Raw genomic sequence first — 12,910 nt, forward strand, 5'->3', positions numbered from 1 at the left:
CATTCCTAATCTTATTGTAAATACCTAATCCAACTATGAAATCGTCAATTTTATTCCATGTTTCCCAAATTACCCTTGGATCATAACAATCATTAGAGTTAGAACTTCACTAACATTTCATGTTTATGTTCTAATATCATTTCTAGAGTATCAATTCATGTTCATGAATGTCATTCACTTCTTAGATGCCAATCATTATGTGTTTATCAATAGATTTCCCAAAATGCCCTTATTATTAATAACTCCATTTATCAATCTAGGAATCAAGCAATACCTTATGTTTTGATTTCAAATCATTCCAAGAGTATCCATTCATAATTATGAACTTCCTTTACCCATTAACCTCTCAACTACAAATGACTCCATTGTTTTCATCATATTGTCCTTATATCCATTTCAATCCAAGCTTAAACATGATTCTACCATCATAGATGATTTTGACCATTCCAATTGGACTTATTGTTGTCAAACATCATCTAGGTCATATAATCCATTCCAATCTAACATATAAACATGAAATCCCCAATTTAAATTTCTAGGGTTCATGAGAGTTTTCACCTAAATCCTCAAATCCATTAATGGGATGATTGGATTGAGATTGGGATCATCAAAACAAATCAAGGGAGGTTAGAAAACGAAACCCTAACCATCATAACAATCTAAAATCGACATTTGGGTTTCACCCACTTCATAAAGTTGATTTCGAGGTTGAAGGGAAAGAAATTATACCTTGCAATCCTTTGTTTTCTTCCTTTCTTTGCTTTGATGTTTAGCTCCTCACTTGAATCAAGCCTTAGATGGGGAGAAGGTGATAATCGCCATTAGATGGTCTTTAGGATGCATAAACACGAATCTAGGAAATGAAATAAGAGGGCGTGGATCTTATTTTCCCATTTTTCACATTTGGTCCCTCTAGTCTGAGCATTTTGGCCAGAACCCACCAAGCCTCAATATTTGTGATTGCAACTTAAGTTTTGACATAATAAGTCCTTCTCCATTTATCATATAGATTTTACCGTCCTTTCCGCTAATTGAGTCAACCATTTGGTAAACTCATTCTATTTTACCAATTTGACACATTTTGCCTTTTAACTTTCAAAAATGTTATTATTTTCAATTATAACTTTCTAAACTTCATATCAACTAATGACATGATTATACCTTTATGATTTATTTACATAAATCATTTTTCATTTATTTACTTTATTAATTTAAGAACCTAATCTTAAATTTTTAAGATGTTCCATGTATTATTCAAACAATCAATATACAATTTCAATATCGTTTTTTATTCTCTAGTTTATGCCATTTTTTAAACTACATCCCAAAACATTTACAAGTTTTTCACGGACAAGAAACTAAAATTTTTATGGAGCAAACTGACATTTTGACATTTTAAACTATTATTAAAAATAAATATATTTTATTACTAAGTAAAATATTAAATCAAAAGTTATATATATATATATATATATATATATATATATATATATATATATATATATATATATATATATATTTATGAAATAACTATATTAATAACTATCTTCAATTTCATCTCAATTGCCGAAATGATCCAATTATTTTATTCCAGCTCGTATGTATGGAGTGTGCACAACATCAATGTTGTACAAATCTAATCTAAAAAAATTCGAAGATTTCCGATAAGTGAGATGCGAGTAAACCATCTTCACAATACAGATTACAACTCACAAGAGGCTCAAACTCGCCTCCATTTCTCAACATCAAACATCAAAATGTTAGCCTTTCTTTGCCTGATTTTGCAGCTATCCAATACCATTGCCTACGCCTCCACAGGGAAACACATAATCATACTCGCCGGACAAAGCAACATGTCCGGCCGAGGTGGCGTCCAGAACAACACCTGGGACGGCGTTGTACCTCTTCAATCTAAACCCAACCCCTCAATCTTCCGATTAACCGGCAATCTGAGTTGGATCGAGGCTCGTGACCCTCTTCACAAAGACATTGATGTGAACGCAACATGTGGCATAGGCCCCGGAATGGCGTTTGCTAACAGAGTGTTGGAGAGAAATCGGAGTCTGGGTCTATTGGGTTTGGTTCCATGTGCAATCGGAGGTCCACGAGGGACCAAGATTAGCGAGTGGGGAAGAGGGAGGTTCCTGTACAGGCAGCTTTTGAGGAGGACGACGGTGGCTCGGAGTGGCGGTGGGTTGATCGGAGGGATTTTGTGGTTTCAGGGGGAGAGTGATACAGTGAGTGAATTGGATGCGCGTATGTATGGAAGAAGGCTGATCAATTTGTTCAATAATCTTCGTGCTGATCTTGGATCCCCTTTGCTCCCTATAGTTCATGTAAGTTTCTTGTTTTTAATTTCAACAAATTTGATTGAATTTTCTTTTAGAATTTTTAAAAGATTACAAAGTGGATTTAACTTAAGCTTTAATTCATTGGGGAAATGACACAAAAAACACTTTTTACACAGAAATTCGATTTTGACACCGTGTTTTTTTTGTGTCAATTTTGACACTGTGTTTTCCAATTTGTTATAATTCTGATCACTTGACCGGTTAACCAGGTTACATGCTGACGTGGCATGATGACGTGTCAGTTTTGATGATGTGGCATAAAGACATGATATGCTGACGTGTCAAAATTGATTTTTTTTCAATAAAAAACACTAAATTTTCACTTTTTTCGATTTTGACACTAAGTTTAATTTTTTATTTCAATTTTGACATTATGTTTTATTTGTTCCAAATCGAACACCATTTTTTCCAATTTTGTTCAATGTTGTTATTTTCTATTTGAAACCGTATAAATATTTTTTTAATACATTTAAACTGTATAAATATGTTTTTTTTTTCATTTTAAAACCATAGTTTTGTATAAATACATTTTTTTTAACACTAAAACCATATTTTTATATATAAATATGTATTAGTTATATAAAAATTGTATTTTATATTAAATATGCAATTTTAAAATGTGTTTGGAGGTTTGGAGGCGTGTAGTCGATCAAAACTCGGATATCAACTTTGCAACCCATCAAATTTACATCTTATTAGAAGCTTATGGTTAGTTTAATTCTCATTATATAACTAATGCTTTGAATGTAAGAAAAAAAAACACCTTGTATTTAAATAAAAATGTGGTTTTTAAACGAAAAAAATATATTTATACGGTTTAAAATTTAATAAAAAAAATATATTTATACGGTTTCAAATGGAAATTATACAAAATTGAACAAAATTTGATAAATAATGTTCGATTGGAACAAAAAAAACATAGTGTCAAAATTGAAATAAAAAATTAAACTTAGTGTCAAAATCGAAAAAAGTGAAAACTTAGTGTTTTTTGAGGAAAAAAAAATCAATTTTGACACGTCAGCATGCCACATCATCAAAACTGACACGTCATCATGCCACATCAGCATGTAACCTGGTTAACCGGTCAAGTGGTCATAATTGTAACAAATTGGAAAGCACAGTGTCAAAACTGACACAAAAAAAACACGGTGTCAAAATCGAATTTCTGTGTAAAAAAAGTGTTTTTTGTGTCATTTACCCTAATTTATTTATATAATCAGTATATATATTTTAAACAACATTAAAAATTTATAACCTAGTAGATGATCGGTTATATATTTTACACATTAAACTCACAAAAAAGAGATAAGAATATTTTTGGTATTTTTTTCATGATAATTTGAAGAATTATATTAAATAAAAACTATAACATATGAAGCTTATTAAAATTGTAATATATGAAAATGACATGATCATTAAAAAAAAATGGTAAAATGTACTATTTGATCGGCTAATGTGAAATTTTAGACCTTATCTGTGAAATTTTGCCCATAACATGTAAACTCTAATCGCAGAGACAAATATAAATAAAATGAATTAAATACAAAATGATCTAAACGTTAAGTGTCATAATATCAAATTTCCATTTTATCCATTTATCATATATTTCGCATAAATTAATTTGCAAAACTGTTTTACTTTACCAAAACTACTTTTCTGACCCTTTATGAATAGCTTCGTTTTTGTGAAATTATTTCACCAAATAAATAACCAATTTGAGTATGGTCATTAATAAAGCAGTCCTACAAAGTAAAGTAATTTCGAATAACTTACTTTAGAGAAAAAAAAAAAACAAATTTATCTTAATTTCCTAAATCGTTTTCCAATAGCCAAAAAATTAAAAGCTAACCCAAATAGCAACTAAAATCATAGGTGGAGCGTTATGTACTACGATTTTTGTCTAATGGGCTGCAATTTCGGTCCTCATGCGATTTCGTGTATGATTTCTCAGTTCTCACAGTGTGACTACAAGAAAATACATATTTTTTTTTTTTTTTATAAAATGTAGTTTTATCAGCTTTTTATTTTATTTTAGAGTAAATTACAGAAATCGTCTCTATGTTTTGGTCAAAGTTGCACGTTTGGTCTCTAATTTTTTTATTGCACTCGGATCGTCCATTTGGTTTGATTTTGTTGCGTTTTTCATCCCTTTACGTACATAAATTAAGGGACTAAACGTGCAATTTTGACAAAACCATAGGGACGGAAAACGCAACAAAATTAAACCACATGGTCGATCCGAGTGCAAAAAAAACATTAGGGATCAAACATGCAATTCTTACCAAACCATAGGGACGATTTCAGTAATTTACACTTTATTTTATTTTATTTATTTATTTATTTTTTAAGTATGACTTTAACTTAAAAAACCATAAGTTCACATTCTAGTAAGTTTTTCGTTGTCATTTGCATCGGTGGGAAGTGGGAGATTGTTCATGATAAGCCAAAAACATGTTTGGCTTTCGTTAAGAATTATGGAGTACATTTTTCGACAAATATAAATTTTTCTGAATTGTTTATTTGGTGAAATAGAAGACCAATTTGGTGGATAAAGAAGATATTAATTTGTCTGTCCAACTAGAGGTGCAAACGAGCCAAGCTACTCGGGATCGGCTCGTTAAAAGCTCGACTCGAAACCAGTTTTAAACGAGTCTGAGCTGAGCTCGAGCTTAATATTGAGCTCGTTTATTAAACGAGCTCGAGCACGAGCCTATGTAACTAAGCTCGATTAGGCTCGCGAGCCTAAGCGAGCCTTTATATAATATACTGTATTATTATTTTTATATATTAAAATAAAAACATATTTGAGAAATTATGGATTTCAGGTATTAGTAAACGAGCTTTTTAACGAGCTTGAGCCGAGCTTAAGCTTATTTAGGCACATCAAACGAAAAACGAGCCGAGCCCGAGCCCAAGCCCGATCCGAGCTTGTATAATTCTTTACGAGCTCGAGCCGAGCTCAGTAAAAGAAAGCTCGAATCGAGCCCGAGCTCGAGCTCGAGCCTCGTACAACTTAAACGAGCCCGAGCCGAGCCTGACCAGGCTCGGGCTCGGCACGGCTCGTTTGCACCCCTATGTCCAACATTCTAAAAATGCTCTATGTTATAGACATATATGTTATAGACATTATTGATGACAATGATTGTTGTCACTTGATGACTTGATCAATGAAATTCAATGTGTTAGAAACATTGTACATACACTTATGTTTGGAAGTGATGGTGATAATTGAAGTAACGAAAAAGGAAATCACTAATGTGATGTTACAAAGGTAATTTTCCCATGAAGAGGCATATAGCCTAAACGTGAATATATATATATATATATATATATATATATATATATATATATATATATATATATATAATTAGGCTCATTTACAAGATTGGGCTAACTAAAAAATAATATACAAATACATATGACGTCTAATAACCCCCCGTAGTCTGAACAGGAGGTTTGGAACGGACATTCAAACTAGATTTAAATTCGAGAAATACAGAAGATGAGAGCCCTTTAGTGAAGATGTCAACATATTGAGAAGATGAGGGAACATGAAGGACACGAATCTGACCCAATGCAACTTTGTCGTACACAAAGTGTATATCGATCTCTATGTGTTTTGGTTGAACTGGATTAGTAGATAGGTAAATTGCGTTGACATTATCACAGAATATCAGAGTATCAGTGAGAGAAGGATAATATAATTTCCCATAATAAGTTAGGAAACCAACTTGTTTCAGCATTTTCAACTCCGCAGTACTATGCCTCACACTAGATCTCGAAATAGTGCCTTGTCTTTTAGAAGAACATGAGAGTAAATTCTGACTGGGAAGAACATAATATCCAGAAGTGGAGTGCCTGGAAGTGGGGCAACTAGCCCAATAAACATCCGAATTGCATCCGAATAGGCAATGAGCCCACAAGCCGAAGAAACATATAATTGTAAACCATGATCCAAAGTTCCCTAAATATATCGTAGAATCCGTTTGAGAGCAGTAAAATGGGGCTCTTTGGGGTCATGCATGTAGAGGCACACTTGTTGAACAACGTATGAAATGTCTGAGGGAGTGAATGTCAAGCATTGAAGAGCCCCCGCGAGACTGCGATATAAAGTCGGGTCCTCAACTAGGGGCCGTACCATCAATTTTTGCAGAAGTATCTGCAGGAGTGCAAGCGGGTTTGCAATTCGACATTTGCTCTAGCTAGAATCTCGTAGCATAGTTTTGTTGAGATAGAAACATTCCATGACGATCTCTAGGGACTGAAATACCAAGAAAGTAGTTTAAAGAGCCCAAGTCAGTCATCAAAAATTCTGAACTCAGCTGAAGGAGATCAGTGGAAGATGCAGTTAACACAATATTGTCAACATATAGAAGAAGGTATGCAATATAATCTCCCCGTATGTATATAAAAAGAGATGAATCTGATTTGCTGTTGAGGAAGCCAAATCGAGTGATAAACTGAGCAAATATGTGATACCACGCTCTAAGGGCCAACTTGAGACCATAAAGCGATTTCTGCAAAAGACAAACATGATTAGGAAGGGACGGGTGTCGAAAACCCGGTGGTTGGTGCATATACACCATCTGCTGAAGATAACTGTGAAGAAACGCATTCTTGACATCCAGTTCATCACTGAACTGGAGAGTGATGGGAGACAACAAGGCTAAGAACAATCTGAATAGTAGCCGGTTTAACAACCGGACTAAACGTTACATCACAGTCAAAGACCCATCCACAATAAGTTTCTTTTTGAACAACCAAATACAATTAACCACATTAGCATTGGAAGGCCGAGGTACAAGTAACCCAAGTTTCGTTAGAAATAAATGCATCATATTCATCTTTCATGGCATTTAACCAGTTAGGATCTTGAAAGGCTTGGGAGTAATTGCGAGGAAAAAAATGCATGCTGATGGGCTGGATGCAAATTGGGCCACTGCTGAGAGAAATTTGAAATTGTGCTGTTGGGCCATGGGGCCTGTTGGAGCGGTGGAGAGGACATCAACCCATGCTGTTGCTGTTGATCTTGCGACGACGTCGACCAGGGGTAAAACCCTCTCAGTTGTGTTGTGTTGAAAACGACCAAAACTACCGCCGTCGGACCTGCCTTGTCTACCACCACCTCTGCCGCTATTACGACCACCCCTGCTGCCGCCTCGTTGATTCCGGCCACCACCTCAATTGCCGGAGTTGTGAAACCGAGAATTGGAAGATCGATTTTGGTGCTCTGTCGCGAGGATAGTGGCTGATGACGCATGATCCTGATAGGAAGCTTGAATTTGGCGTGAGTGATCCTTTGCCATGGATCGTTCTTCAAGAGTGAGAATGGATTTCAATTCAAGAAAAGTAGGAAGAGGTTTCTGGTGGCGGATAGTAGGAATAACATGGGCATATTTGGAAGATAACCCATTGATATTATAAATCGCTAAATTGCGTTTGGGCACCGGGGCTCCAATATTGGTAAGTAAATCGGATATGGATTTGATCTTGGTACAATATTCCATAATGGTGGAATCACCAACAGTTATGTTATGCAATTCATCATCGAATTCAATGGCTTTGGTTCCTTTGTTTTCATGGAATCATACTTGAATAGTGTTCCAAACTTCAGCAGCAGTGGTGTCGGGTTTGATGATCATACATTGTATACCCAATGTAGTGAGTTTTCATTATCTCCTTCCTTGAATCATAATTCAAGCAATCCAAATCAAGAATAAGGGGAACATAGGATTTTATATAGCCTATACGTGAATATATATAAGAAATATACAATTGGGCTCAATGTATCAGATTGGGCTAACTAAAAAATAATATAAAAATACATATGACGTCTAACATGAACAAATCTAGTAGGTTTAAGAGCAACAATCCACCATGCAATTTTATCTCTCACATTATACCATTATAGCGTACTTGGATATGCTAGTATTCGTGAAATCGTAGTACATCACTAATTCATTATTATGTGGATCCTGAAAATTTTAACTATGCTGGTGACGATGATGTTGCTACATGTGATTATGATGTTGGTACACATCATGTTAATGATTCACGAGAAACACTTCAATAAATATTTTTGTTTCGCCTTATCCGACCTAGAAAAAAGTAATTATGATATTGTTCTTGGATATGCTATCATTCTTGAAATCGTAGTACAATTGCACAACGTTTATAACACTTTGAATCACATTTATCAAGTGATAAACATCACTATCATGAACTATGCATAAAACATAGAGAATTTCAGGATGTTGGAAAGGCAAACTAATATCTAATTTATCTTCCGAACTTTCCTTTTTCAGCAAATACAAAAAATAAAAAAATTTATATTTTCGGAAAATTGTATTCCCTAATTCTTAACGAAAGGCCTAACATATTTTTGTTGATAATCAACAATCTCATGCTTTCTACCGGTACAAATGACAATGAAAACTCACTAGAATGTGTACACATGGTTTTTTTAGTTAACATATTGGAAACACTACATTTTATAAAAAATTTATGTACTTTTTCATAGTAAAACTCCTAAAAATCATAAGTCAATGTTTCATAAACCGTAGTCAAAGTTTCAAAATCTTAGTACTGAAAAAAAAATCAAAATTCTAACTATGTCCTTAAGGAATTCGTCGCACATGGGGCTAAGGATATCCTGATGCGGTCTGCGCATCAATGCCGTTTGTCAAGACAAATATGAAAATTGGATTTTTTTTTTAAATATTTAAGACGAAACCCGAGCCCATTAATGTAATCGCACCACATGAGCCTACACCTATGATTTCAATGGCTATTTAATCATTTTTTAATTTATTTGGGTAAATCTTGGAAAATGAGTAGGAAATTAGGTCTTGAGTTTGAATGATATGTATATATGTTTGTTACTTTCATTTTGAGTTTTTATTAATTTCAAGTTAGTAAAAGTTTCTTGATGATAAATATGTAATATTTATATGACAAATTGTTTGTTTAAAGAAAAAAGCCACTTAACCAATATCATTTTATTTGCTTTTTACATCACTAAACTTCTAACTGGCCATCAATTTTTATTTTTTTTTGGTTTTACTATATCACTGACCTCGTGGACATAAACGGTTAGCACACGCGGTAAAAAACTTCAATGGTAAAATAAAACAAAACAGTTTGTTAGTGAACTGAATAAGATTAGAAGTTTAGTGACTTGAACACATGGAGTATTATTGATGTCCATTTTATGACATTTCCATTTTACTTCACAACTAAACCATTCTATTTGTTTTTATAGCTAGAGTTGACTAGCGATTGAATAGTTGTGGTTTTATACTTAGACAATCCAAGTTTCATAATATTAATGTTATATATGTTTAGTCCTGTCTCTTGACATTTAAAAACTTAGAGGATGTCTGGGATATCTTTTTACCTTCAAAAGTCTTTTTTGTAAAAGGATTTTTTACAAAAGGTATTTTTAAAAATGTGTTTGGATTAACTTTTGAGATGCAAAAGTCAAAAGTTTTTTTTAAAAGTTTTTGGTTTAACTTTTACATGTAAAATGACTAAAAAGGACATGCTTACATGTTTACAATTATTTACTATTTTACATATACTATTTTATACTTAACAATTTTTTTTAAACACATATTAATTTTGTAAACATTTTATTAGAAAATATAAAATATAAATTTCTTTTAAATATTCCTAATTTTTTTTATTAGACCGTGATAATATTAAAATTACGTTCATACAAATTGTAAATAATTCATAAAAAATATCATAGATAATATTATATTAATTTTCGCAATGTGATTATATCTTGTGTAATAATATCTTGTATCGTTGCCATATATGAATCATCATCACTCGTGCGATGTGTACTTGGACCTTCTTCGTAAACTTCACTACTAGTATCACCTCGTATGAGATTTTAGGATTCATTGTGTGCCGTATTAAACGCTTCATCAAACCTACCAATCTTTCTAATGTAGTTATGGATCGCCATCGATGCTATCACAATTTTCACTTGGTTCTTGTACTTGTAATTAACATGCATATCTCTTAATAACACCCATCTAGCTTTCCACACTCCAAAAGTTCGTTCAATAATATTTTGCAATGATGAGTGGAGATAGTTAAATTTCTCTTTCGGTCTGCGAGGTTCACGAATAGCAGCTGTGTGTCCACATCGAAAATCTGGTAAATGATAACGAATATTTATGCCTTTGTATGGAGCAAGATACCCTCTAGTATTTGGATATCCGACATCAACAGCGTAATATTTATCTGTAAATAAAACAAACAAATTATTTTTTCGTTTCAAAAAAGTAGTAAAAATATAAAACTTGTGTTCCAAAAAAAATATACTAACCACCCGTTGGATATAGAAAATTAAGATCTGGTCTCTGTTTCTGTAAGGCTTCATTTTTTTTGGAACACAAGTTTTATATTTTTACTACTTTTTTGAAACGAAAAAATAATTTGTTTGTTTTATTTACAGATAAATATTACGTTTTTGATGCCGCATATCCAAAGACTAGAGGGTATCTTGCTCCATACAAAGACACAAATATTCGTTATCATTTACCAGATTTTCGACGTGGACACACGGCTGTTATTCGTCAACCTCGTGGACCGAAAGAAAAATTTAACTATCTCCACTCATCATTGCGAAATATCATTGAACGAACTTTTGGAGTGTGGAAATCTAGGTGGACGTTATTAAGAGATATGCATGTTAATTACAAGTACTAGAACCAAGTGAAAATTGTGATAGCATCCATGGTGATCCATAACTACATTAGAAAGATTGGTAGGTTTGATGAAGCGTTTAATAGGGCACAACAAAAATCCTAAAATCTCATACGAGGTGATACTAGTAGTGAAGTTTAGGAAGAAGGTCCACGTAAACGTCGCACGAGTGATGATGATTCATATATGGCAACGATACGAGATATTATTGCACAAGATATAATCACATTGCGAAGATGAATGTAATATAATCTATGATATTTTTTATGAATTATTTACAGTTTGTATGAATGTAATTTTAATATTATCATGGTATAATAAAAAAAAATTAGGAATATTTAAAAGAAATTTATATTTTATATTTTCTAATAAAATGTTTACAAAATTATAATATGTGTTTAAAAAAATGTTAAGTATAAAATAGTATATGTAAAGTAGTAAATAATTGTAAATATGTAAGCATGTCCTTTTTAGTCATTTTACATGTAAAAGTTAAACCAAACACTTTTTAAAAACCACTTTGGCTTTTGACTCTCAAAAACTAATCCAAACAAATTTTTAAAAACACCTTTTGTAAAAAGTCCTTTTACAATTTTTTTTTACAAAAAGGACTTTTGAAGGTAAAAAAATATCCCAAACACCCTCTTACCTGACTTTTCAAAACATTCATTTTCCTTCTATTTAAAAAGTTATTTTTAAAAGATATTTTCACTTACCAAACATCTTTTAGCTCCTTTTTAACTTTTAGGAAAAGATAAAAAGCTAAAAGTTGTTTTAAAAGATAAAACAAACACCCGCTTAATTGCAAAAAATGATCTAATGAATTGGAATTTCGTTTGTTCGAATTTGATTTTAATCTAGTGCGGACTATAGGATCCATATTATGAAAAACTAAAATCAGTTTGAATTCATTTGATTGGATTAGATAGGATCGATCAATCTAAACAAACACTCATGCATATAGTCATGATGGTTATATATATATATAATTCTTTTGAAATTGGTCCACGACATGGTGCAGGTGGCTATAATTTCAGGACAAGGACCATATGTGGAAACTGTGAGAAAAGCACAACTAGGAATAAAGCTTCGGAATGTAAGGTGTGTGGATGCCAAGGGCTTGCAGTTACTACCAGATAATTTGCATCTTAGCACCGCAGCTCAAGTGCGTCTTGGTCGGATGTTGGCCAACTCCTTCCTAAAACTCTAAGCAATAGAACGACTTCCACCTAAGTTTTTGCTACCATAATGTTAGGGAAATTTATGGAGTGTACTCTCTTTTGGTGATTATATGCATTTTCTTGGAATTCAAACTTGTGTGTTTGATAGGTTGAGTAACGACTTTTTGTGGATAATTTTTTGGTGTTCAAATGAGTCACGCACGACTTGTCTTTTGTTTTAATATTTTAGATTATTAATGTATTAGATATATTATAAAAGTTAGTTGTTTTTTTTATTTATTATTTTTTTTTCGTAAAAGACTTTATATTTATATTTTTCTTTTTTTTAGAATAAATATTTTTTCTTCAAATAAGACTCAAATTTTAGGTATTACTTGTTATTTCACCCCACAGTAGGTTACAAACAATAGACAGTTAAGTTTTTTTTTTTTTTTTCTCTACGGTTTAATATTTTTTTTTTCAATTATAAAGCTACTACTTTTTTTTTCAAAATAAACATGATATTCCTTGCCATTTCATTAATGGAGCCGGTTATGAACATGTAATCTTGCAACATTAAATCACATCCCTCCACCATTGTACGGATGGAGGATATCAAACATTTGCTTCATGGTGGATGTTGCAAAGGTTAAAAGTAGCTAATGTCTGAGATCCTGCATA

At 32.5% G+C, this 12,910-nt stretch overlaps 1 protein-coding gene across 4 annotated transcripts; it reads left to right on the forward strand.

Moving 5' to 3' along the window:
* Positions 1 to 1,567: 1,567 nt before the first annotated feature.
* LOC145096932 (putative carbohydrate esterase At4g34215) lies at positions 1,568 to 12,471 on the forward strand. 4 transcript variants are annotated; one of them, XM_079034321.1, is made up of 2 exons: positions 1,568 to 2,336; positions 10,819 to 11,360. In XM_079034321.1, exons 1-2 carry the CDS (start codon positions 1,674 to 1,676, stop codon positions 11,041 to 11,043), a joined length of 888 nt encoding a protein of 295 aa, XP_078890447.1. In that variant the 5' UTR covers positions 1,568 to 1,673; the 3' UTR covers positions 11,044 to 11,360. The 4 variants fall into 4 exon arrangements, with proteins under 4 accessions (XP_078890447.1, XP_078890449.1, XP_078890450.1 ...); XM_079034323.1 differs by lacking the exon at positions 10,819 to 11,360 and adding an exon at positions 4,884 to 5,063 and having other exon boundaries at positions 1,570 to 2,336; XM_079034324.1 differs by lacking the exon at positions 10,819 to 11,360 and adding an exon at positions 2,981 to 3,091 and having other exon boundaries at positions 1,570 to 2,336.
* The last annotated feature ends 439 nt before the right edge of the window (positions 12,472 to 12,910 follow it).

The sequence above is a fragment of the Lactuca serriola genome, chromosome 4, assembly GCF_051521515.1.
Source record: "Lactuca serriola cultivar US96UC23 chromosome 4, Lser_US96UC23_V15, whole genome shotgun sequence".
Classification (NCBI taxonomy): Eukaryota; Viridiplantae; Streptophyta; class Magnoliopsida; order Asterales; family Asteraceae; genus Lactuca; species Lactuca serriola.

Bases quoted from the DNA above. Each gene is read 5' to 3' on its own strand.
- LOC145096932 (XM_079034321.1), top strand. From the start codon at position 1,674: ATGCGAGTAAACCATCTTCACAATACAGATTACAACTCACAAGAGGCT. The intron at 2,337-10,818 runs GTAAGTTTCTTG...TTTTATTTACAG, and splicing joins CTTTGCTCCCTATAGTTCAT to ATAAATATTACGTTTTTGAT.